At 41.6% G+C, this 25100-nt stretch overlaps 4 protein-coding genes and 1 long non-coding RNA gene across 7 annotated transcripts; 1 reads left to right on the forward strand and 4 right to left on the reverse strand.

The window, feature by feature from the left end:
* Positions 1-1009: 1009 nt before the first annotated feature.
* LOC110974848 (tubulin beta chain-like) lies at positions 1010-4440 on the reverse strand. The gene is made up of 3 exons (XM_022226756.2): positions 4286-4440; positions 3044-3379; positions 1010-2566 (listed from the first exon to the last, which is right to left on the reverse strand). The coding sequence occupies exons 1-3, from the start codon at positions 4340-4342 to the stop codon at positions 1616-1618; spliced, it is 1344 nt and encodes a 447-aa protein (XP_022082448.2). The 5' UTR covers positions 4343-4440; the 3' UTR covers positions 1010-1615.
* Positions 4441-6114: 1674 nt separating this feature from the next.
* Positions 6115-9482, reverse strand: LOC147798711 (tubulin beta chain). Its single transcript, XM_087137943.1, has 3 exons — positions 9313-9482; positions 8245-8580; positions 6115-8076 (listed from the first exon to the last, which is right to left on the reverse strand). The coding sequence occupies exons 1-3, from the start codon at positions 9367-9369 to the stop codon at positions 7126-7128; spliced, it is 1344 nt and encodes a 447-aa protein (XP_086994069.1). The 5' UTR covers positions 9370-9482; the 3' UTR covers positions 6115-7125.
* A 298-nt stretch (positions 9483-9780) lies between these two features.
* LOC147798712 (uncharacterized) lies at positions 9781-16264 on the forward strand. The gene is made up of 3 exons (XR_015425631.1): positions 9781-9950; positions 10914-11008; positions 16052-16264. It is a non-coding gene; the product is annotated as an uncharacterized LOC147798712 (long non-coding RNA).
* LOC110974762 (tubulin beta chain-like) lies at positions 13728-16253 on the reverse strand. Its single transcript, XM_022226623.2, has 3 exons — positions 16118-16253; positions 15186-15521; positions 13728-15022 (listed from the first exon to the last, which is right to left on the reverse strand). The coding sequence occupies exons 1-3, from the start codon at positions 16172-16174 to the stop codon at positions 14075-14077; spliced, it is 1341 nt and encodes a 446-aa protein (XP_022082315.1). The 5' UTR covers positions 16175-16253; the 3' UTR covers positions 13728-14074.
* A 1351-nt stretch (positions 16265-17615) lies between the features above and the next one.
* LOC110974765 (uncharacterized) lies at positions 17616-23611 on the reverse strand. Of its 3 annotated transcripts, XM_022226628.2 has the most exons (6): positions 23437-23610; positions 21328-21519; positions 20642-20807; positions 20148-20392; positions 19608-19773; positions 17616-18986 (listed from the first exon to the last, which is right to left on the reverse strand). In XM_022226628.2, exons 2-5 carry the CDS (start codon positions 21508-21510, stop codon positions 19612-19614), a joined length of 756 nt encoding a protein of 251 aa, XP_022082320.2. In that variant the 5' UTR covers positions 21511-21519; positions 23437-23610; the 3' UTR covers positions 17616-18986; positions 19608-19611. The 3 variants fall into 3 exon arrangements, with proteins under 3 accessions (XP_022082320.2, XP_086994072.1, XP_086994073.1); XM_087137946.1 differs by having other exon boundaries at positions 17616-19773; positions 23446-23611; XM_087137947.1 differs by lacking the exon at positions 19608-19773 and having other exon boundaries at positions 23437-23611.
* Positions 23612-25100: the final 1489 nt, after the last annotated feature.

A 25100-nucleotide genomic window follows, 5' to 3' on the forward strand; every position in this document is an offset into this window, starting at 1 on the left:
ATTTTAGTTAATGGTACATGGAGAGAGGCAGGCTGAAAGGTTTTATATTTTAAGATACTGATTTTATAGAGCATGTCAGTATTACGAGAGAACATTATTAATCCGCATTGACAAGCAATATGTAGATGGCTCCTTACCAGTATGTCATGTGTAACTAATAGTTGTTAAATACAGGGAACCATGGAAATTTCTCAGGGGTCGGTCCTGGGGCGGTGAACAGTCACAAGTTGTCAAAGATGCGGGTAAATATTTTGTCACCAAAGCAACAATCAGCTAGCTGTGGTGATTACGGATAGGTAACGTTTCCAAAAGAAATGAATAGTCATCAGTGATCCGTGAAAGGCTTGTTGCTTGACGTCACGGTTTGACAACTCATAAAGGACAAGGCAAATATTTATTGACTTTGCTCGATGGTCGTACCGTCTAACTGACGTTCGATTCTAGTTTTTGCGTGCTTCGTGAATATTGATTGACTGAACGATACGGGTATGATTTCTTTAGTTCAATTTTAGCCATACTCTTCTTCATTACGACGATTTCATCGTTCGATTAGCTCCGATGGCTCTGCATGTCATGATAAAACTTTCAGACCCAGAGGAGGTTTCTCTTTCAGTGATAGGACTAAATCGTTGTACAGCCAAAAATTAAAGACAGCGCCCTCATCAGAGAAACATTTTCAACAAACACGCTAATGTGCGTGTGTGATTGCGTTAGAGGCAAGAAATTGGTCAAAATTTGAAGGCACTCTTGGACTTGTTTTGCCCCTGTAAAAGTCAACTAGTTGACCATCCGTTGAGTGTCGAGGTTTTTTTAGAGAGGGGCTGGATTTTTCAGTCGACAAAAGAGGATCCGGGAAAGTTAAGTATACATTTTGAATGTGTAAGAGAGACTTTATGACATAAAAACACTTCTTTCTGATACACCTTCAATTGTGAATAGTCCGTGAATAAAATGTGAACTCAGGGCTCACTGAGTATTAATACACATGTCTTGAACCAAACATAACAATAACTTCTCATGTGGGTGATAATGTTTGGAAAGTTGTGACCGACTATATCGATTTACAAAAGTGAGTAATACGCTAACGTACATTTCGCCATGCCTTGGTCCTTGTGCTAGCGGTACTGATCATGAGGTATTTTACCGCCTGAGCAATATAGATTACAAATTCTATATAATACGCTCTCCATCCCCCAAAGTTTTCAAAAAATTATCACATTTCAAAGGGTGATTTTATTTGAAGCTGCTCGAGAAGACTTTTTACAAATAAAAAATGTGCTAGGAATCGTAAAAGGTGGATAGAACTATACTAAAAGGTGTTACTTTGAAAATTAAACTGCAGCTACTGTAGATTGTAAAGACGTATCACCGATCTGTAAGTTTGTATTTATAAAGATAAGAAATTTAATTTTAGTTTAAATTCAAACGTGAAAAGATGTTAACTGGGACAAATTAGCGAACTCTTTGGCTAATAAACGAAATGTGTCTAGGAGCTTAATTGTCATGGAAAAAAATAAAACTATAAGGAAACGTTAACCTGAAGATAACGCTGAGAACTGTTTGAAATTTAAGTTTGATTTATTTTTTGTTTGTATTTCTGATTACATTGTCCCTTTTAAGCGGCCTCCTCGTCTCCTTCTTCTTCCTCATCAAACTCGCCTTCCTCCTCAGCCGTTGCATCCTGGTACTGCTGGTACTCAGACACCAAGTCGTTCATGTTGCTCTCAGCCTCCGTGAACTCCATCTCATCCATACCCTCACCGGTAAACCAATGCAGGAAAGCCTTGCGCCTGAACATAGCGGTGAACTGCTCAGAGATGCGCTTGAACAGCTCCTGGATGGCTGTGCTGTTGCCGATGAAGGTGACAGACATCTTGAGGCCTCGTGGTGGGATGTCGCAGACAGCGGTCTTGACGTTGTTGGGGATCCATTCCACGAAGTAGCTGCTGTTCTTGTTCTGCACGTTCAGCATCTGCTCATCAACCTCCTTCATGGACATACGGCCACGGAACATAGCTGCAACGGTCAAGTAGCGGCCATGACGAGGGTCGCATGCAGCCATCATGTTCTTGGCATCGAACATCTGCTGGGTCAGCTCGGGAACGGTCAGGGCACGGTACTGCTGGCTGCCTCTGCTGGTCAGGGGAGCAAAGCCGGGCATGAAGAAGTGGAGACGGGGGAAAGGCACCATGTTAACAGACAGCTTGCGAAGATCGGCATTGAGTTGGCCAGGGAACCTCAGACAGGTGGTAACGCCACTCATGGTAGCAGACACAAGGTGGTTGAGATCACCGTAGGTTGGGGTGGTCAACTTCAGGGTGCGGAAACAGATGTCATAAAGAGCTTCATTGTCGATGCAGAAGGTTTGATCTGTGTTTTCTACAAGCTGATGAACAGAGAGGGTGGCGTTGTATGGCTCAACGACAGTGTCTGAGACTTTGGGAGATGGGACAACGCTGAAAGTGGTCATCATTCGGTCTGGGTACTCCTCACGGATCTTGCTGATAAGAAGTGTTCCCATGCCTGAGCCAGTGCCACCACCAAGGGAATGCGTCAGTTGGAATCCCTATAATAAAGAAAGGAATACTGAAAGTCACAATTTTTTAACGACAAGACACCATTGGCATGTTTAGTGGGACACCACAAAATGTCTACTCTCGAAGTGTCGTTTGGCACTGTAATGTAGTCTTTACAACCAGAGGCAATGTTAAAGTGATAGTATCAGACGACAAGCCGTTAGATCGGCTGATATGAGTACCACTCACATTCACCCTTCAAAGACTAGTCGAAATGTGTGCACCTATCTGATGGGAACCGCTGAAGTTTGAGAACAGCGTTTCAGCTGGCATAAGCACATCGTGTGCATCCCTGTAACGAATTTAAGGCCAGCATGTACTACACATAGGCCTACACTCCGTGAAACGGCAATAATTTTTTTTCCAAATTGTTACTTTTTAGGAAGCTGTCTTAATATTGCAAATGTAAGTATTTCTGTATGTCTCCTCTTCATCCCCCACCCCCATTTTTGTTACCCCGAACATACCTGCAGGCAATCACAGCTCTCTGCTTCCTTCCGCACAACATCCAGTACGGAGTCCACCAGCTCAGCCCCCTCGGTGTAGTGACCCTTGGCCCAGTTGTTTCCAGCTCCACTCTGTCCGAAGACAAAGTTGTCGGGTCTGAAGATCTGACCAAATGGACTAGAGCGGACAGAGTCCATGGTGCCTGGCTCCAGGTCGACCAGTACAGCTCGGGGCACATATTTGCCGCCGGTAGCTTCATTGTAGTAAACGTTGATTCTCTCCAACTGCAAGTCGGAGTCACCGTGGTATGTACCGGTAGGGTCCACGCCATGCTCATCAGATATCACCTCCCAGAACTGTTTTGAGACACAAACAAATTTTGTTTTCATTACATTTGCAGAAGATAACAAATAGGTTCGACACTGGTTCGTATGGCATTTAATAGCTTACAAATACTTGTTAAGAAACTTTGTTAACGTTGCATCTGTTGTTTGTTTTAATTATACATAAGGGGGCTTTTTGCACACCTTTTGAAGGAAGGGAAATGAAATGGATTCCAAAATATCGGCATTCTTTCAATATTTTTCCAAAATGAATTGACCCCAATCGTTCCCCGGATCCAAAAACTGGAAATTATCTTCGCTCGTGGTACAGTGCTCACAGTACAGGGCGCTGGGAAGGGCAACCGCGCTTCACAAACGTAACTCTCACAAAGGAAATACGTCACAACTACGAAGCACAAAGCATTGTGGGTTACTTGCTGTTGTAATAACGCATGTATGTCACGCAGTGTGACTTTGTTTAATGTTCGAATGAACTCTGTCCAATGAGTGCGTGACAAAAATTGTCATGATTTGTACTTCCCAGGCAACGAGCGAAGAAGTTATCGATCGTACCAAATATGGCCGACATTTGTGAAGTGATCGATGGATTTAAAATAACGTAATCCTTCTGCTGTCGGACGACCATCCAAGACACAAATTAAAAGTTTCGCTTGTAATTTCCCCATACACCTGTGCAGCGCTTTCAAGAAAAATCGACAGTATTACAATTTGCTCTCCATTATTATCACTCCGTCAACAAGCGAATGAATGCAAGGGACAAGCAACATTTCCTCGGAATTGAAATTACATGTAGATTAAAAAACAAATTGCAGGCAGGCCAAGTTTGGCCATAAATGGACTAGTCCATGAACCTTTGGCAGTTTGGGTGAGAATGACTATCTTTTAAACGTAATTTGAACAAAGTTTTGCCTCACTAACCTTGGAACCGATCTGGTTGCCACACTGGCCGGCTTGCATATGTACAATTTCACGCATTTTGTCGAGTGAATTCAAGGTAATTTACAGACGGAATGAATGACCAGCGGCCCTTGTCTCCCAACCGTCGCTGACGAATGTTGATTTGAATTTGATGAAGAGATCAGTTAAGTCGTCTCTTATGTAATTTTATAAGCCAGTTAAATAAAATCATTCCACTGAAGAGTTTGCAAAGAAAAGTAGTGCGGTCGAAACTCCCAAATATCGGCGACATTTGAATCTCCTCGATTGTATTTGACAAAACAAACAAGCGAAATTTGATTTTAGGTAATGCTAAATGAAGAAACGAAGACTAAAAGCTTTTGCCTTCTTAAGACACTGAATTTGTCGGGAAATCTAATAATTATGAGAGAACGTTATTAATGCGCATAGTCAAGTAGTCAGCCAATGTGTAGATGGCCCCTTATACCGCTATGTCACGTCGAATGACTTGGCGATGCAGGGAACCATGGAAATTTCTCAAGGGTCCCAAGCGGTTAACAGTCTAACCTTTATCGCGGATTACGAGCGGGTCTACGGTACAATCATTTGGGCAAATATTTTGTCACCAAAGCACCACTCAGCCCTGGTGACGGTTACGGTTTTCCAAAAGCATTATGCATCAGTCATCTTAAAGGCTTTGTTGCTAATGACACTGGCAAGCAAAAAGGTTCTGCATGGCTTGGATGTCATGCACAAAAATAGTAAAATTATGACAACCCATGAAGGACAAGCCGAATTTGTCAGACTTCTGCTCTTTGGTCATAAACACGGTGGTAATAACAACAACCTAGTATACAATGGCTTTCAATCCTTCTTCCCCCTGAAATTCTTTCATTTTAGTCCCTCTGGCACTGCTCCCAACTCCTCTCATTTCGATCGTTTCACTACTCAGTCTCTAATATCTCTAATATGGCTCTGCATATCATGACAAAATTTTTAGACTCGGGACTTTTTCCAGCTCCTTGCAAGAGAGATAAAATCTTTTGTGTGAATTTGAAAACACACTTAAGGAAATGTTCAAACGTTTGATTTTCGAGATAACTGACCTTTTCGGCTCAAAACAACTCGCCTGCAAGTCTCGTCTAAAATCGAGCGCCAATTCAAGTATAAACTTCCGTTTGATTTCGCTAATGAAAAATTTCAGGCAACGCTCAAATTGATGGGCCAGATTAACCTAATAGAGATTTTTTTTTCACAATCGAAAAAGGGCTTCATGGAATTTTGGGGCTAAAATTCTTCAACTGTGCCTAAATTCCCTATGCTAAGGGGTGAATTTGCCCATAGATTTGATTTTAGTCGGGCATTGCGCAGATCATGGAATACTCCAGTAGTTTTGAATAGGATCCGGTGGTCTATGCGTTTTCTGTGTTAATGAATGTTGACGTATACGCGTCTTTTGATTGGTGGATGACACCTCCTTACTCAAGCAATATTCACGCATGAATTGATCTAATGATCTTCACTGAAAGAAATTTTCTCAGTTTCAATAGGCATGGATGCGCTATCTGTTAAATATGAACACGCTTGAAATCATTACCTGCATGGAGTAGGCTAAACTTCGCTGTTGGAATATAAGCTGATAAGCTTCACGGAAATGCAAGATAGAAGGCATCACATGTACATATTGCCTTTCCCACATGAATGTACATTTATGGCCATGTGTCCTATAGGGCTGGAAAATAAATTTTTAAAAAAGAAAGAAAGAAAAAAAAAACCCAGAATACACTATGTACGAGATCCAACTTCAACCTTGTTCAACAACGGAACATTTAAAACTAAAGAGTCTGGAATGCAATTTTGTATTCATCAGTTTATTGATTGATTGATATTTACTGTTACTGTTAATCTCGTAACGACGCAGACCAGTTGTCTACGAATCTGTTGTACGTGTACCAATCAAAACAGCGCCCTCATCGGAGAAAAAGTATATTTATTCTGCACAATGAGCATACGGTGACACCATAGTGTGGATGTGTGATAAAGAAATGATCACACAGTCACTCCTTGGGGATGTATCAATTTGAAAACTAGACTCCTCTTCCTGGTTTTACGCCTTCAATAATGATAGTTCCAAGATGGTAAAAAATGATACTCATCGTTAATTGAGAACTACTACCTTGCATTAATCAGGAAGCATAGCATATGTGTGACAACGCATAAAAAGTTGAATCATCCTTGTTAGTTTTGGACTAAGCAGGAAAAATATACGCTTAAAAGATGTGCAAAACCGGGGGTTCGGGTGTCCGTAGTAATAAATATTAAAACGTGTTTTATCTTTAAAGAAAAAAATGTGAATCAGTAATTACAAATAAGTCCACACCCCAGTCCCCCAAAGTTGTTGATTAAATTTCAAAAGTTGAGTTTACTTTCAAGCAGCTCACTAGGCCTTCGGCAAATTAGTTGTAAAAGGTTGATAGACCACCACCACGAGACATTATGCATCTTAAAAAGTAGGTTTAACTGTGATTAAAAAAAATCCATGACAATTTAACCCTCAAATTAACTATAGATCTTAATGTCTTACTAAAATCTATAAGTTTAAAGATGATAATAATTTTAAGATGATAATTTTTCATTTTGGTGAGAGAGCAGACGCTTAACTAAGACAAATTAGCACACTGTAGATAGAATAATCATGGTACATAATTTACGTGAAAGAAGAAAAACCAAGAAATGAAAGTTATTATTAAAGATTGTACAAAATGTTTCAAGGTTAACTGCAATAGTTTAACCGTGGTTAGAATTTTAAATTGATTTATTATTTCTTCATATTCGTGATCAGAATGTTTGTCCGTTTGTTTTCAAGCGGCGTCCTCGTCTTCTTCTTCTTCCTCATCAAACTCGCCTTCCTCCTCAGCTGTTGCATCCTGGTACTGCTGGTACTCAGACACCAAGTCGTTCATGTTGCTCTCAGCCTCAGTGAACTCCATCTCATCCATACCCTCGCCGGTGTACCAATGCAGGAAAGCCTTGCGCCTGAACATAGCAGTAAACTGCTCAGAGATGCGCTTGAACAGCTCCTGGATGGCTGTGCTGTTACCGATGAAGGTGACAGACATCTTGAGGCCTCGTGGTGGGATGTCGCAGACGGCGGTCTTGACGTTGTTGGGGATCCATTCCACGAAGTAGCTGCTGTTCTTGTTCTGCACGTTCAGCATCTGCTCATCAACCTCCTTCATGGACATACGGCCACGGAACATAGCTGCAACGGTCAGGTAACGGCCATGACGAGGGTCACATGCAGCCATCATGTTCTTGGCATCGAACATCTGCTGGGTCAGCTCGGGAACGGTCAGGGCACGGTACTGCTGGCTGCCTCTGCTGGTCAGGGGAGCAAAGCCGGGCATGAAAAAGTGGAGACGGGGGAAAGGCACCATGTTGACAGCCAGCTTGCGAAGATCGGCATTGAGTTGACCAGGGAACCTCAGGCAGGTGGTAACACCACTCATGGTAGCAGACACAAGGTGGTTGAGATCACCGTAGGTTGGGGTGGTCAACTTCAGGGTGCGGAAACAGATGTCATAAAGAGCTTCATTGTCAATGCAGTAGGTCTCGTCTGTGTTTTCTACAAGTTGGTGGACAGACAGTGTCGCATTGTAGGGTTCTACCACTGTGTCTGACACCTTGGGGGAGGGGACAACACTGAAGGTGCACATCATTCGGTCTGGGTACTCCTCACGGATCTTGCTGATAAGAAGTGTTCCCATGCCTGAGCCAGTGCCGCCCCCAAGGGAGTGCGTCAGTTGGAAACCCTGGCAAAATAAGTCAAATAGTTTAAAATTCATTAGTTATGCCTTTACAGACAAGTAATTAGTTACATGTGGTTATTATCTCTCTGACCTTTCCGCACCATATTCAAGTGGCAATCAACATTTAATCTTGCCTTATTTATACTATGAAAATTTGAATTGAATAAACACCTGTAAACAATCACAGCTCTCTGCCTCCTTTCGCACAACATCCAAAACAGAATCTATAAGCTCAGCTCCCTCAGTGTAGTGACCCTTAGCCCAGTTGTTCCCAGCTCCACTCTGTCCGAAGACAAAGTTGTCGGGTCTGAAGATCTGACCGAATGGACCAGAGCGGACAGAGTCCATGGTGCCTGGCTCCAGGTCGACCAGTACAGCTCGGGGTACGTATTTGCCTCCGGTGGCTTCATTGTAATAAACGTTGATTCTCTCCAACTGCAAGTCAGAGTCACCATGGTATGTGCCGGTTGGATCAACACCATGCTCGTCAGAGATCACCTCCCAGAACTATTGGGAAAAACAGGAACTCAGTCGTTCAAAGTTAACAATTATTGCCATAAGTCTAGCATAACATCAAAGGAAATTGGAAAACGTGTTACAAATTTATTTCTGGTATTTTGCTGCTATGAAAATGATTCCGCAACATCGCTGCACGACATCCAAATATTAAAGAGCCTTGACCTAGGCGTCGATCCTTTTGCTGTATTTTGCTATCACCCCTAATGGCATCTGCAGAGATACACATATGCAGCTGCGTATTACTCAGTTTCAGACAGTGGCTGTGCCGCCTGTCTCTCTCTGATCTTCGTACCCTGTGGAAATCATGATAAAAAAAAAGCCACACCCAGGCCCAGCTGTGACCCGTGAACCCCAAATTCAAGTTCACTCAGCTTTTTGAGCCACATTTCAAAGCTTGATACACGAGTAACCTGGGTCTATGGTATTTGAATATGAATGTACATATTGCAGCAATTTAATGACAAAGCCGATAGTGCAGACTTCGTGTAAAATGCATATAAAACGTACGTACACAATCATGATGCAGGTACGTATGACTGGTCCATAACATCACAGATCATGATTCGTGGCTTTTGCAAATTATGACTGAATTCTCCTTCTACATATGCTCTGCTCCAAAAAATGACATACTGTGTGGTACAATGGCTAAATTTGGGCGGGATTGAGTCCCTGAGGCTTCAACAGACTCCGAGTCCATTTAAATTTTAAAAATCCTCTTACCTTGGCACCAATTTGGTTTCCACACTGACCAGCTTGCAGGTGTACGATCTCACGCATTTTCAGATTAGGAAATTACGCTGGAGTTTTTTCACACAATATATATGTATATATAGGCCTATCACCAGTTCGTCACAAGACGTGTTCCGATGGATGCAGTGTTATTAATAAGGGAGCGGTCGTTAGGCGAGCAGTTTATGAAATAGTTTCAGACAGTCCTCCGCGAGGAAAAGCAGGGCAGGCCCACAGAAGTTTCCTAGTTTTTGTTTTCAAATCGCTGTTTCTTCCATTGTTTTATTGATACCTGTCAAGAGGATTTGACAACAAAGAACAAAAGTTTGAAAATAATATCTTGTGATATAATTAAAATTCGAAAGCCAACAATTTATTAATCCGCGCTGCTAACTGGTGGTTGAGATGCCTGTTGTGACCATGAATGCGTTCCAGTCCCCTGTCAACAACAATGGAAGATCCTAGCAGAAAACAGTGGCGGTTGTCGGGGTCTCGTCTGCGCTGCCTGAGCAAAAACTGCCGTCATTTCACATCGCCATAGTCACTGATTAGATGTTGTTCCAATATCTTGAATCAGTTTGGACATGGTTACTAGGTGTTCAAAAAGTACAACCGTCTTGTGGACACAGGTAAGAATAACAACCATGAAGTCAAATATTTGTATCAGTATAAACATCAAATGAGGTCGTGTTTACACACGTAATTCCCACCGCATTGTGTCAGAGTCCTGCGGATTTCAACACACTTAAATTTGCATAAATTGTCTGGTATTTGATTGCCTAGTAAAATTCAATTACATATACTTGTCGTACTGTACGCTCCAAGCTTCTTAAAAGCACACCACATTCCCCTGTCACACCACGGCATTTACCATTGCCTTTTTCATTATCTTGCATAGGTCAGGTGGGCGGATTATGGTAACTCCCTCCTACAAACACCACATAATCACTCTCCTTCTTGTAAATTCAGCACGAAATTACGCTTCCCCACATGCAGCTTTCAAATCAGCCCATGAAACCTTCAAAGCAAGGTGATGGCCATGCATCTTGGAATAAGGATGCCATCCTGTTGAATTGTGCGACATGTCACACCGACTCAACATTGATAAGCAGTATGCCGAACATTGGACAACCTTCATCAAATCCACACTGAACAATTCAGCATAATGAGGCAGCGTCACTAATAAACACGCAAAATCACTGACCCACAAAATGTTCAGATCTGTAAAAAGACCTAATGATATCTTGACAACATGAGCCATGTAAAAAGCGCTGCTATGGTAACACTGTGGATGAGTGGCATTCGTTGGACAAGTTTGAAAACTGTCCTATTTCATTCGAAAACTGACAAATGAAAACAAATTGAAGTAAGATATTCCTTCAAATCTATATCAGTGTTGAAGTCACAGGAATGTAACATTTTGTATTAAACCTCCTTTTGCATGAATGCCTGGTTAAATTACAATGTACATGTTAGCACGCATACATCAGGGTTACTGATCAAACGAAAAGTAGTTCCGGCTTCTTTACTGTACCTTATAATTATTGAATGATTCGTTCGCTTTAACATACTCTCTCGTTTTAATGTGGTAGACCTGCGTGTCGACGCGTGTTTTTATCGTAATCTCAAGCCTGGACTGACGAAGCACTTACAGCGTGACAACCTGATTATTATTGATGTGAATGAGGTAAGCGTCGTTTTCTAAAGGCAAAATCAAAAAAAAAAAAAAAAAAATGACTGATTGGTACTCGTATCATATGTTGGCAAACAACCAGTATTAACCAATAAACAAACACGGGGGCGTCTACTGCACCGCCGACTGCTTTTATATTCCTACCCCGAGCTGAATTAAAAGGTGATATTAAATAAATTAAAACATGCATTATATGTGATTGCGTTTCCAAAAACTTCAAAAATCTATAAGTTATAACCACGGGAGTGCACGGTAATACACTCTCATGGTTACACTCTTGTGAAGTTTCTCCTGAGCTTAGATTGGAATTAGGACCGTTGTCCTCATTGAAACTTAGTCAAGGAGACACTTGCACATAATATGATCAATCCGAGGACGGATCCAGAGGCTTTTGTTCGGGGGGGTGTCTTTTGGGGGACGGGGAAACTTTGAAATTTTGTTCTTGTAGGCTTTTATGACCCTCCTTAGGGAAAAGAATACATTTGATTTTTTTTACATGATTGTAAAGAAAAGGAGATACAAGTTAAATAGACCAAACTCATAAATTTACCTTTCTTTCGTCATAAAAAGGGCCCCATTTTTGGAGGAAGGGGAGGCATGCATGGTCCCCGTTACCTTTCAGGAATACTTAAGGACTTGCCGAAACCATCAAATTACTTCAGTTGAGGTTGTTTTGGAATATTCATATTATTACCAAGCTGTGTCGAGTTGATGACCGCGCGAGCATCTCAGTTGATCCAATAATTGCAGTATTTCAAACGGACACACTTGTTTACAAGAGCGGAGCCGGAGCCCTGTAATTATCGATTAAAAATAATGTAATTACAAAGCAAGTCATCAAGTGATACTCATGAGATTTTTATGTCCGGTATTCATGCTTCTGTGTTCACAAAAAATGGCATCGCAAACTATGTCTCCTTAATGTGGCACATAGTTTTTTTGTGCAAACAAAGTGAAATACAGACCTGCTCTCTAAAGCATTCTGCAGCCAGCCATAAACATTTGTTTTCAGCGAAGTGCTGAGCTACTTTTTCGGTTACCAATTCTCAGCTGTTTGCCCGGCTTTTTCATCAGAGGAGTACACTTCGCCGATATCAGTAAACATTGTTTTTGAATGAACTTTTACACAATATGGACATGATTTTTCTCGGCATCATTTCAACGTATGGTTCCATAAACGAAACAGTGGCAATGGTCATTTGTACTTGTAAGTGATACCCACTGGTCATTAAATCAGGCCTTAATGAAGATCTTTGCAGCTGAGTTTGATTTTGAATTCATGAATGCTCACGATATGTGAACCATATACATTTTGGCCTCGTCGGCTTGGTGAGCCATGTGACAGAACGTGTGAACTTGTTTCCTTATCGTTTCTGCCCTTGAAATTGGTTATTTTATAGATGAATGCAGGTACATGCACTGGGTAAGAAAGACGAGGAATCAGTTGGCCTGGAAACAACCGCAATCAAAGGTTGTCTTCCAAATAAAGGCAAATCGCATTCAGTAAGTCAAAATGTAGCTACAGAAAATCATGTGCGACGTACAGCGATGCATATGGGCCATTGTTTGTGAAGCGATGAGTCACTATGGCAAATATATTGTTCACTCCAAGCGGCCAAGTTTGTCACATGGTAATCGCAGCACAAACAAACCCAGCTGGTTACAGTTCAGACAATCGTTTCAGATCTACTGCACTACATACATTAGAAAACAGGTTCTGGGGCACCTCAAATTCACAGAAAGAGGCATGCATGTCTAGTTCCTCGGGAACGCTTGTGACGTTGTGTTTCATAAACGACTTGAATTTTTCCTTTAACACAGGTACTTAAACTCATGGATTACATATGGCCTTCACTGCCTGCAAGCGTGGAAAAAACTTTTCTCCTAATGGGTCCATTCGGCGAGGATAGCGCCCTCTTGCATATGGCTGTCAGTTTTCTTGCATTCTTTTCGTATGTACGTCCGTGATGGCTAGCTGACCGTGTGCAAGCGCCCTCACTCAGCGGGTTGAGAAATCTTATCCACATGCTTGTACAGAATACAATGTACTGTACATGCACGTACATGTACTACAGAGCAATATTCCTAGTGTCCGTATAATCATGGAATTCTTTTAAAAGGATTTATTTAGAAAACAATTCAGACCAGTTTCATGCTCAAGGTGTCAAGCAATGTGCGGATAAGAAAATCTTTCTCGTGTTTGATTTGTGCATTATAAAACTGTACAGAACATGATCTCGATATAAAGAACACTTGTAACTATGGTTAAAACAAAATTCCGTTATAAAATTATTCCGAGAATCCCAATTTTTCAAAATAAATTCTTGCGATTTCTACTCCTTTTTTTTCTGGTTATAGCAATTAGCAAAGTAATGTACATGTGTAATTAGTCTGGTCTCCAACTTTATTAACTAGGTTTGACTCAATAGCAGTGTCCATACATTTATTTCTTAAACGTCTATGATTCGCTAACCATCTAAATACAGTGTAGTGGAAACAAAATTGAAATTCAGCTGTCCACCTTCACGGGACTTCCTAGAGTTGCATTCATCCAAAAGGTTGGGTGGAAGGAACTAAGTCAGGTAAAAAAAAAATTCCAAAACCCAATGTACATTACAAAGCACCACGTTCAGCATTCATGTCTCGATGTCTTGTCAATGAAGATGGGACGACAGGGATTCCAGTAATCAGGGACAAACGGTTGACAAATCTATTCCATTTCAAACTGTTTTATTTCAAGCTTTGGTATAAAAGTTAGGGCTTTCTGACATGATTTTAGAAATTCAGAAAGTAACAATTCTTTCAACATATCATAGTGGTTTGTGAAGCTGCGACAAGTTACTGCCCAAAATAGCTGCTTACTCTGTAGGAATATGTGTAGAAAAATAGGTGAATATCAACTTCCATCAATTTCTTTTATTTCCTATGATCAGTTTCTTTTTCTTTTACAGAGTTTCCAAATGGTTTACGGCCAATCTGAAAGACATCCATTTTTGGATGTCATGTAAAGTTAGTGTCCCTTGAGTTCTGTTGAATACTGTCGAGTTTCTCCGGATGAGTTTAATTATCCTCTTCTCCCTCCTCTTCCTCATCAAACTCGCCTTCCTCCTCAGCTGTTGCATCCTGGTACTGCTGGTACTCAGACACCAAGTCGTTCATGTTGCTCTCAGCCTCAGTGAACTCCATCTCATCCATACCCTCGCCGGTGTACCAATGCAGGAAAGCCTTGCGCCTGAACATAGCGGTGAACTGCTCAGAGATGCGCTTGAACAGCTCCTGGATGGCGGTGCTGTTGCCGATGAAGGTGACAGACATCTTGAGGCCTCGTGGTGGGATGTCGCAGACAGCGGTCTTGACGTTGTTGGGGATCCATTCCACAAAGTAGCTGCTGTTCTTGTTCTGCACGTTCAGCATCTGCTCATCAACCTCCTTCATGGACATACGGCCACGGAACATAGCTGCAACGGTCAGGTAGCGGCCATGACGAGGGTCGCATGCAGCCATCATATTCTTGGCATCGAACATCTGCTGGGTCAGCTCGGGAACGGTCAGGGCACGGTACTGCTGGCTGCCTCTGCTGGTCAGGGGAGCAAAGCCGGGCATGAAAAAGTGGAGACGGGGGAAGGGCACCATGTTGACAGCCAGCTTACGAAGGTCGGCATTGAGTTGACCAGGGAACCTCAGGCAGGTGGTAACACCACTCATGGTAGCAGACACAAGGTGGTTGAGATCACCGTAGGTTGGGGTGGTCAACTTCAGGGTGCGGAAGCAGATGTCATACAGGGCTTCATTGTCAATGCAGAAGGTTTCATCTGTGTTTTCTACAAGCTGGTGGACAGAGAGGGTGGCGTTGTATGGCTCAACGACAGTGTCCGAGACTTTGGGAGATGGGACGACGCTGAAAGTGGTCATGATGCGGTCTGGGTACTCCTCACGGATCTTGCTGATGAGAAGTGTTCCCATGCCTGAGCCAGTGCCACCACCAAGGGAATGTGTCAGTTGGAATCCCTGCAAATCAATAAATAAGAATTCAGCTATTAAGTTCTGTTGCTCAGTTGGACTAACCATATAATTGTCCTTCCTGTTCTGTCCCTCAGATGTAAATTAATGAACTGGTACTTAAAATTTGGTCATTTTATGATATAGAAACCTCAAAATACACAATTCTTACCTGGAGGCAATCACAGCTCTCTGCTTCTTTACGGACCATGTCCAGTACAGAGTCTACCAGCTCAGCCCCCTCGGTGTAGTGACCCTTGGCCCAGTTGTTTCCAGCTCCACTCTGTCCGAAGACAAAGTTGTCGGGTCTGAAGATCTGACCGAATGGACCAGAGCGGACAGAGTCCATGGTGCCTGGCTCCAGGTCGACCAGTACAGCTCTGGGTACATATTTGCCTCCGGTGGCTTCATTGTAGTAAACATTGATTCTCTCCAATTGCAAGTCGGAGTCACCATGGTATGTGCCAGTTGGGTCAATGCCATGCTCATCAGAAATGACTTCCCAGAACTGTTTGAAGAAAATACACGTAGGCCTATCAACAATCATGATCATGACAATAACTTACTTAGGCAAAATTATGTGAAAGTCTTGTCCTTAACAATGATGAAATAAGGCTAAATAATGTGAAAGTCTCGTCCTAAACAATGATTACATGGCTCAAAAGTTTTGATGCTGGTAGGTGCCAAGCTAAGTGACTATCAAGCACCAACGTGTACATTAAGCCTGACATCCCATGACTAAATTGGGTGCCCGAGTTTAGCATGGTTAACGTTTGGGACATCAAGTTTAATCGAGTCCACCTGTTCATCACGGTGACACTGACAGTCATGAGTGGTTAGGTTCCCCTTTATTACCGATTACGGGCCTGCCCTGATCACATCAAACGCACAGAACGAATTAGGCCTTAATAGAAGTCAAATCAATGTCTAAATCAGAATGATGAAACCGAAAGATGATGTCAAAACAAACTCAAAACCACCGCTTACGTGGTTGACCACACGACTGACCATTTCTTTTCCCGCTTCTTTTTTTTTCAGTCACGACATGTCTCAATGTTACGGTGTCTGCCGCTGTCTGAAAGCAGGCAATAATGCTGTACTCACCTTTGCACCAATCTGGTTGCCACACTGGCCGGCTTGGAGGTGGACAATCTCACGCATGTTGTCTGGTAGTTTGGTTTGTACTGGGAATTTAAAAACAAATTTTGCTACGGTTTCAAGCCCACTCTCAGTCCTGTTACAGAATTGAAATGTGCAGCCGGTCGTTAAGGAGGTCGATTTATAGCAAACCGCGTGGTGTTCGTCCGCGTTGAGACAAAACAGGGCAACTGGAACTACATTAATTGGGACACTCAGGAAATTTTGTAAGATCGAAGCGTTTACGAGGTAGGATATTTCCAAAGTAAATAAATCAAAAAGGTTGTTGGCCTAAATGTCTTGTATGAAGGACTTATTCAAATTTGAACTTAAAAAGTATGTATTAAAATATTTAGTTATCCGCCATGTCAACCGACTGCTCAATGGTTGCTAAACAACGCGCAGGGTACTTCCTATGTAACCGCCGTGAACCACTGTACATTCCTGGCGGTGATCAGGCTCGTTATTGTGAAATGCAAACACTGCGTCACCGCAGCAACGGCTGTTGATTGGCTATTGTGCTGTCACCTTAGCATTTTGTTAACGGGTCAGCAACGTGTAGCGCATTTAAAATGATTGCTGAACTATCGAACTCTAACCTAGCTGCGAAAGCGAGAAACAAGATGACGATATATGCCAGCAGCGTAAAATACAGTACACTGACTTGTTTATACATGTACATGTACATCTTAAAATGTATAAATGGCGATCAGCATAAATCTGAAGGCCACTGGTAGAATCCTACGCAATAATGTTATAATTGCAGAAATGATGCACTTTCCAGCCTGAGACAACTTTAACCGGCATTCTGTGCCCTGTAATACCCACACTATTTCGTCTCAAGTCAATTGTCACCCCCTAGGCCCTACGCACAAAGTACAAGACGACATGGCCCCGGCCCAAATCCTCCAGGTGTGGGGTAGCCTCACAGATGGATTCTTTATGCAGAAACTCAAATATATCAGTCAGGAAAAAAAAATCATGTTCCTTCCTTTTTGCTTTATAATGTTACATTATTAAAGAAGCACAGTTTGTTTTCTGAAATAAATTGAAATCAAAGACCACGACTGCTTGTGATCAATCAACTTATCAAGATCATCATCCATGATCTTGATAAGTTGATCTTTGATTTCAATTTCAGAGAGGATCTTGAACCAAATTTTCGGGGTGGGGGATTTTTTTGGAAGGGTGGGGGAGGGAGTTAATATATAGAATTCCTTTATGTATAACTTTTTATGACCTTTCTAATGATGAGGATAAATTTTAGGGTTTTCAATAAGCTTTTAAAATTTTGGAAATAGTGTCCTCCAACAGTTTCTATATCTGTTTATGTGTATTTTAGTAAAAATTCAAGTTTCGTCGGGGATGTGCTTCCCGTTTCCCCCCATCCTCGAACTTCCAATGAATGTATATAACGGTTATAATAATACTTTCAAAGAAGTCGAAACCATCGTAGGCCTCTACATATAATTATAGCTATTTTATTTCATTTCATAAATTGCATGACATGTTGATGAAGCCTCTAGAACTATCAATGTTCCTCCTTTAGATCCAAAATTATAGTCATAAAATCCTCCAAGACAAAAAAAGAGCCTTTCAGTTTCACCGCAAGACAGCTCCTAGAACTAGGAGGTTAGGCTGAGGAAGGTTGAATCCCACTCAGTGTGTACAATATGCATTGCAAGCAGAATGCGTAGGGACCGATGGCAGGCTCTGACAGTGTAGTCAAAACAATGTTATCCCTAGCAACACTGGTATACACGTTGCTATGTACGTGCCACTCAAGTAGCGGCCTGGTTCGTCGATAATTATGCACAGACGGATGACGTCATAATAGATAATATTGATCACTCTCAGATCTTATGCTGGCTACACTATGGGCGGCCAAAGTTTGCATAAATATCACCTTTTGACTGGTTTTCAATTTACCCCAATTCCGTTCAGAATAGACATTTTGTCAATTGAATTGTATTCTCATTTAATATTTGGTAGTGCAAATATTACTACCTGTTGGTCGGATAGCTTGGTAAGATTTTTCACACTTTGCGAATTATTATTTTACTTTTGTACCGACGGCCAGCCATAGTTTTAGCAGCCACTAGCTTGTAGCACGACTGTGACGTCAAATGAGCAGACCCTATATAGTTTGCGACAAGAGAGCGACTGAACAAGCCGTGGGGATAATCCTCATGCATGTCTCAAGCAGTGTACGTGTCCTTAAATGGCACTTCCAGGGAGGCCAGTGACATAAACAGGTGAAAAACTGGCCTAGTGAGAAATTAAAAAAAACTAAATGGGGGGGGGTCTGCTCAATTTTACTTTATTATTTATGAGAGTTAACACCCCTCATCAATTGACATCATCACAGTCTTTGTTAAATACTGGTTCCCTAATTTTGATAATTTTGGCCTAAGAGGCTCACTCGCTTACTAACAATAATGACTACAGTTGGGCACTCACAATTTTCACATTAACAAATCAATCCTAACATTAATGTTACCTACGGTTGGATTCTAACCGTCAACATCAGTTGTTGGTTAATATCTGTATCGAAGAATAAAAAGGCAAATGAAGTGATTCGACAGGTGCTTTAAAAGTTTTATTAACACCAATGAATATTCTAAAAAATTGAAATCATGTCTGTTTTTAGTTTGGTCCTGATACGACTGTCTGTGAATGAAAATCAGACTCTTCCTTTGCCAGAACTTTCTTGATGGCTTCCAGATGATCAATTTTGTAGGAGTCCCCAAAACTATTGAAGTACTCGGCTACTCCTCGGGTAACTTCATTGGTAGCCTCGGCATACTTCTTGCCTGTGGCATTTGCAAGCATCTGTCTGCCATGTGAACAAACGAGAGAACATGGGTGTAGCCAAAGATCTCTGTATCGGACACGCCCCCTCCAATCGTTGAAGGCTAAACAGTAACAAAGCAAATGTTACTCTGTCAATTTGGTTTGATATAAACGAGTGATTGTGCCTTGTAATGAATATTTCTGACAATGCTGGAACCATAATTATGGAGGGTAAACAATATGACAGAATGTAAGGGTTAGAATCATGCACAAGTAGTTTCTGGCCTCCACATTTTATTAAGAACAAATCAATACAAATATAAATATTCATCGAGGCAGTATCATTACATGTAACATGGTTGTGGCCTTAATTTGCCAGAATATCAGTGAATTAAAGTCATAATATGATTCAACAAGCACTTTCTGTCCAATACTATGTCCTCTAGAGAAGTATAGATATTACAGGTGTGAGATTGACCAATGATAAAATAGATGAAAACAGCTGTAAAAACGCATAAAGAAGCTGAACTGTGAACGTCTCACATACTTTGAAAAACAGCCAGTGAGGAAAAAAGCTGAAATCCAAAACAAAAAAAGCTGAAATCAGCTAAAAAGCTGAGAAATCCCCTGAGTTAATGTCTGTTTAGTTTCCTTCAGAGTTTACCCATCTATAGACGAAAATTAGGCTCCTTCCTTTCCAGAACTTTTTTGAGGGCTTCTAGATGGTCAATTTTGAAGGAGTCTCCATAATTGTCAGTGTACTCTGCCACTCCCTGGGCAACCTCGTTGCTAGCCACGGCGAGTTCCTTGCCCGTTGCATCTGCTAGCATCTGTTTGTCATGAAGTAGTGAGAATGAAGGGAAGTCAACAGCTTGGCAGCAAGGCCAGATTGTCCTTACCTACCAGTTCAACAAAATCCAATTTGCTCTCCGAGTTAGTTATAAATCTTTTTGCCCTTACAATTTTTTTCTGAGAAAAGAATGGCAACTTAGGGAAAATTTTTACCAATACGGAGGAAGGACCTCTCTGGGTAATGCAGTGATAACTAAGACGGTGTGCATAACAGAAATGAGGAGTAGCAGCAAACAGCTTTGTTGCTTGTAATTTTTTTTTTTAAATTGACGTCTGGAGATGCGCTCAGCTTCTTGCCTTAGATGCCTCTACAGGAATAAGACTGAGTACGAAATACTTTGGTCTGGATTACCTGGATCATGGCAGCTCTCTCAAAGTAGTAGAGATTATCAAAGACTTCACCTGCTGACTTGCCGATTCCCATAATTCCGTGGTTGCCCATGACCAAGATCTGGCGTCCCGCCATTTTGTCGGCCAGCCTGGTACTTTCGTTGCCCATGGCCACAGTGCCCCCAAACTGCAAGTCATAGCCGACTTTGCCATAGAATCGCATGCAGGTTTGGTGAATCATTTTGAGCCAGGGTTCCTTTAAACAACCTGAATAGAAATACAAACATGCAGAAAAAGAGGAAAATCAAACCTAATGCTGCACTGATCAAACTTTGAAAAATTACAGAGAACATCTCAGCACAATGCCCCCCATGGACACAATTACTAACAACATAAACAAATCTTTAAGACACGGAAACGGCACCATATACACATGCTCGTTTTGTCTTAAACTTGTTGAGAGCTACGTTGAATGATTGAATTTGTTGAGATGATTTTGGGCTCTGGGAAACTCACTCAGCGCAGTAGCGTAAGGTGGGTGGATATGCATGACACACCTGACGTCCTTCATGGCCTTGTATATTGAGATGTGAGCAGATACAGCGTTTTCTTCGCCGTTCCCTTTACCCTCAACGACTTCCTGGGTCTCCATATCAATACCTATCAGAGAACTTGCTGTCATCTGTATCGTAAAATGTGAAAGTATATACGAACATCACTGGATGAACAGTCAAGTATGTGAGTCACGTATGTAGTTTTAACAAATTACCCTCTTTCCTCAAAGTCTGACACAAAGACCAATTTTTCTTTCCAAAAATCAATCACAATGGACTTAAAAACGTCAACTATCATAATGCAAATCACTGTTATAAATTTGGGTTGTTAATGGCATGACGATAGCTAACAAACCATCAGAAACGACTTTAGGCTATAATATGCTCAAGATAGAGACAGGACTCGACATCCCCTGTGCCAACTTTTCACAGTACCGCTGTACAAATATGTGAGCACAGCGACCTTTACAAGCTAAGAAAAATGTCTCCTATGAATCACTTTTGCTAGAAAACAAACAAACCAACCAACCCAATAAACAATGAAACAAACAAACTCAGGACATTTTGGCCAATAGCTAGTCTGTTTCTGCCTAGCAATACTTGCCAAAGGTTGCGAATTATTCTATTCTCGCTATCATACTGACCCACCTGACTCCAGTGTATCCCATAAGGCACCAGTAACATAACCTCTCCCTTGCCACTGCGCGCAGGAGCTCGCAGTGACAGGTGGTTGCATATTCCCTCTCCAAGCCCGTAATAGTCCATGCCACGGTAGCATGCCGCGAGGTCCTCCCTGGCATGACGGTTAGCAAGCTCTGCCTCCGTCATCATTGAAGTCAGCTTGAAAAATAAGAAGTTAAGAACTATCATTTTTTTTTACTGATCAAAGAAGTGGAATTTTTTATTTATTGCAATCTGGTTTTAATAACGTCTACTCATGGATAAAGGGAAAAAACTTGAAAAATAACCAGATTAATCTAGTCAAGTCTTGGCCTTACGCTAAGCTCAAGCTATGCATCAAAGATTGGTCATCGCTTGACGTAGGTACAGGTATTCTGCTCTACATGTGGTACAACAAGCGTCAACAGGATTATTTTCGGGGAGGCGGCAAACCACTTTTTTCAAGAAGGAATTTCCAGGAAGCACCCATCAGCTACTAACTGATAAACTATTTAATGTGGGAGTGGTCAACTTTAAGCTATTTTCCCAACCAAATTAGTGATTTTCATTTGTCTTTCATCTCTTTTCTTTTTTTTCCTTTCACTTTCCACTATTTTTCCCAAAGCGAGCCAAGACTATTCGGGGCATGTGGCCTAGTGGTCATAGGGTTTGTAGCTTCTGATCACAGGGTCGGGATTCGAACCCAGCTGGTGGCAGCATGTTGTGATCTTGGTCAAGTCACTTTACTCCTATGTGCCTCTCTCCACCCAGGAGTAAATTGGTACCGAGTGAGGGTAGACTTGGTCATTAGCTTTGTGGGCCTGATAGGGCAGCATCAGCAAGTATACTCCCCAGGGAGCTGAGATGGTTTCAGGAATGTTCAGTTGTGAGCCCAATGTGCAGGGATAATGATAATACAGCGCCACGTCTTGCATTATCTCCAATAATTTCATTTTCTCCAAAATTATTACTAAAAAAAGTTCAAGCTGAAATAAAACAAATAAAGATTTACCTGATTCCACAAAAACATGGGCACAGCAACAAAGACAATAAAAATGTGGACAACAAATACCAGCGACATGTGCGAGTGAAGCAACAACCAGACAGACAGGTATTTAAATCGCTGTGTTGCAGAAGGGCCTCGTTTTCAAGGTAAGTACACTACATGATCAGATAGAGCTTGAAAGCAGCTTTCATTTGATGTATTGGGGGAAGGTGTACTACAAAAGACTTCCAAGTGTTTCTCTTAAGATTTCCTTTTGTTTTCAGACCTAATTAATATTCATAAGGCATTTAGTACCTGGTCTACGCCTTTAGAACAATTCTTTCACTTTAATTCAAGCTCAAGATCATCAAAATTGATAATGGCAATCCGATGCCCACCCTGTTGGAAGATGGAACCTCATTTGACCACTTTAGAGCAGCAAATTTAAAACTCGAATTTTGCGTAGTAGCCTAAGCCAATTTGGGACAATCTTTTCACTTCCATCACGACATGTTTTTTAAATCGCAACTGCGGGAACTGTATAAAAGTGAAAGTTATGTATGTGCTTGATGTGGAATGACTTGTATGTTTTCGAGTGTTACATTATTTTTTGAAGTTGGAAAATCTTTCATTTGTGTCATTTGCATGGGACTTTTGATCCAAGGTCACCCTTGCTTTCAACATATACTGCATTATTAATACCCCTTTGTATTTGTTCATTGAATGAAGTAAGCACACAGTACAAAGAAATGACACAGTACTGGAGGTCATGAAGGCCGAAAGGTAAAACTAATACTTCTTTAAATTATTCTTTGCTGAGTGACCAAACTGACCAAGGACGTAGGCCCCCTACCACTAAAACTATAAGGTCATGTTAGCTCTGCTGACTCTTTCGAATTTTGGACTGGATCAGTCATAGTCGATCCACGACATTACATGTACTAGTCCAGGCCTACTTTGATGTAGCCCCACTAGTGTGGCACGGACTATCACTCCCGATCTATCCTTAGGATGGATCGGGAGTGATAGTCCGTGCTGGGGCTAACTTTGATGTAGGCCTAGGCCTAAAGTGACAACGGTTCCCAAAAATTCCAAATTTGGATTAAAAATACCTTTATCACCTCCTAATGGCTTCCTTGAATGCTCAAGTCAAAGTGTTGGGGCTTCATTAATATTTCGGACTCCAAATCTGTCAAAATCCGACCATTTTCGCTCGACACAAGCACAACGCAAACTTTATGACATGTATGAAGCATCCTCCCAATATTTACGCGTGCCTAGATATAGATATAGATTGGTCCTCCAAGGCACATGCATGAGCGGGCTATACGTGGTCTGGGTACAAGACGTGTTGAGCGTAAAACAGTCGTTGGAGGCACCCTCAAACGTATTTGAATGGGAGGAGGTGTCAAAAGTTTAAAGGGTGGCTGCAATAGATTTTTGTGATTACAAACCTAAAAATGCACCTTTCTGCCTCGGTTTACCTCAGGTATTTTAACCCCTTTTGGCTTTTATGCTGACGATTCATGTATTTCCATATTCGTGAGCAAAATTGTGATGTCATCTCAGAGAATTGCCTCAGTGTTTGCCTCATTGGTTTGTACACGGACAGTCTTGCACTTTTGTAGAGTTTCCTGGACTCAGTTTTCTATCCTTTGCTGATTCATTGCTGTTTATTCGCATAGCAATAAGACAACATCAATCCCTCTCTCAGAAATGTTTTCAGTAGGTGAATTCTGGGTTCACAATTTGAACAGAAACACCTACGCACTGAACCACGTCTTCCCTAGATGATGTCACAGCAACAGCGCCCTCAGTTGCATGGATAATTTTAATTGTTTAAAACATGCACTTTTCAGATTCAGTGCATTTAACCAAATAGGAGTGTGTAAGAGTTGTCATACAATGAAGAAGAGTACAAAGATGCAGTGCAAATTAAAAAAAATCATTGCAGCTACACTTCAAGTGCTAGCTGTGCGTCTGTCGAGCGAAAAATGGTCGGATTTTGACACATTTTGGAGTCCAAAATATCATTGAAGCTCCAACAGTTTGACTTTGGCATTTAAAAGCCAGTAAGTAGTGATAAAGGTATTTTTAGTCAATATTTGGGAACCGCTGTTATTTTAGTATAGGTCCTATGTAATGTTGTGCTGCGTTAGTATGACTGATCCAGTCCAAAATGCGAAAAACATGAATACTACAAATATTATTGATAAGACTTGAAGCTATGCATGGTGGAAGTACTAAATTAGGTTAGGCTTGCGGTTGCACCTTGTACAAGGAAATATCTCTTTTATGAGTGTGTGGTTTTGAGAAGAACCGATGGCGAAGCCTATAACCTAATTTAATACTATTATTACTAACGCTCCACTCAGTAATTTTCATGGTGGCATTCGTCCAAGGTCCAGTGATCCGTGCATCCACTGAACTGATCAGTGAACACTGGCGCGGCACATGTTAGACTTGTCCAGTCTCCCAAGCATGATTATTTCAGTCTAGTCGCATAACATGGTGTAACTACAGGAGGGAGAAGTGACTCGGCCTTTAAAATAAATAGATAGTCAAGACTCGAAAGAGAATCTTACTCGTTGAAGTACAAATGAATGGTTTCATGCCTAGATCAGGCCATGGTCAGAAAATGTCACGGTATTTGTGCCCTCCGTCCTTCTGCCTGGTTTATTTCTCGTGTGACTGGTTGCCTCTGTCGACTATTTATTCGCCTCAGCCACGGGGATATACCTCCATGCTTCAGTTGACTTCAGTCTTCAGCCAACAG

This window comes from Acanthaster planci, linkage group LG06, assembly GCF_054643075.1.
Source record: "Acanthaster planci isolate LZ-2023a linkage group LG06, COTS_SCS, whole genome shotgun sequence".
Classification (NCBI taxonomy): Eukaryota; Metazoa; Echinodermata; class Asteroidea; order Valvatida; family Acanthasteridae; genus Acanthaster; species Acanthaster planci.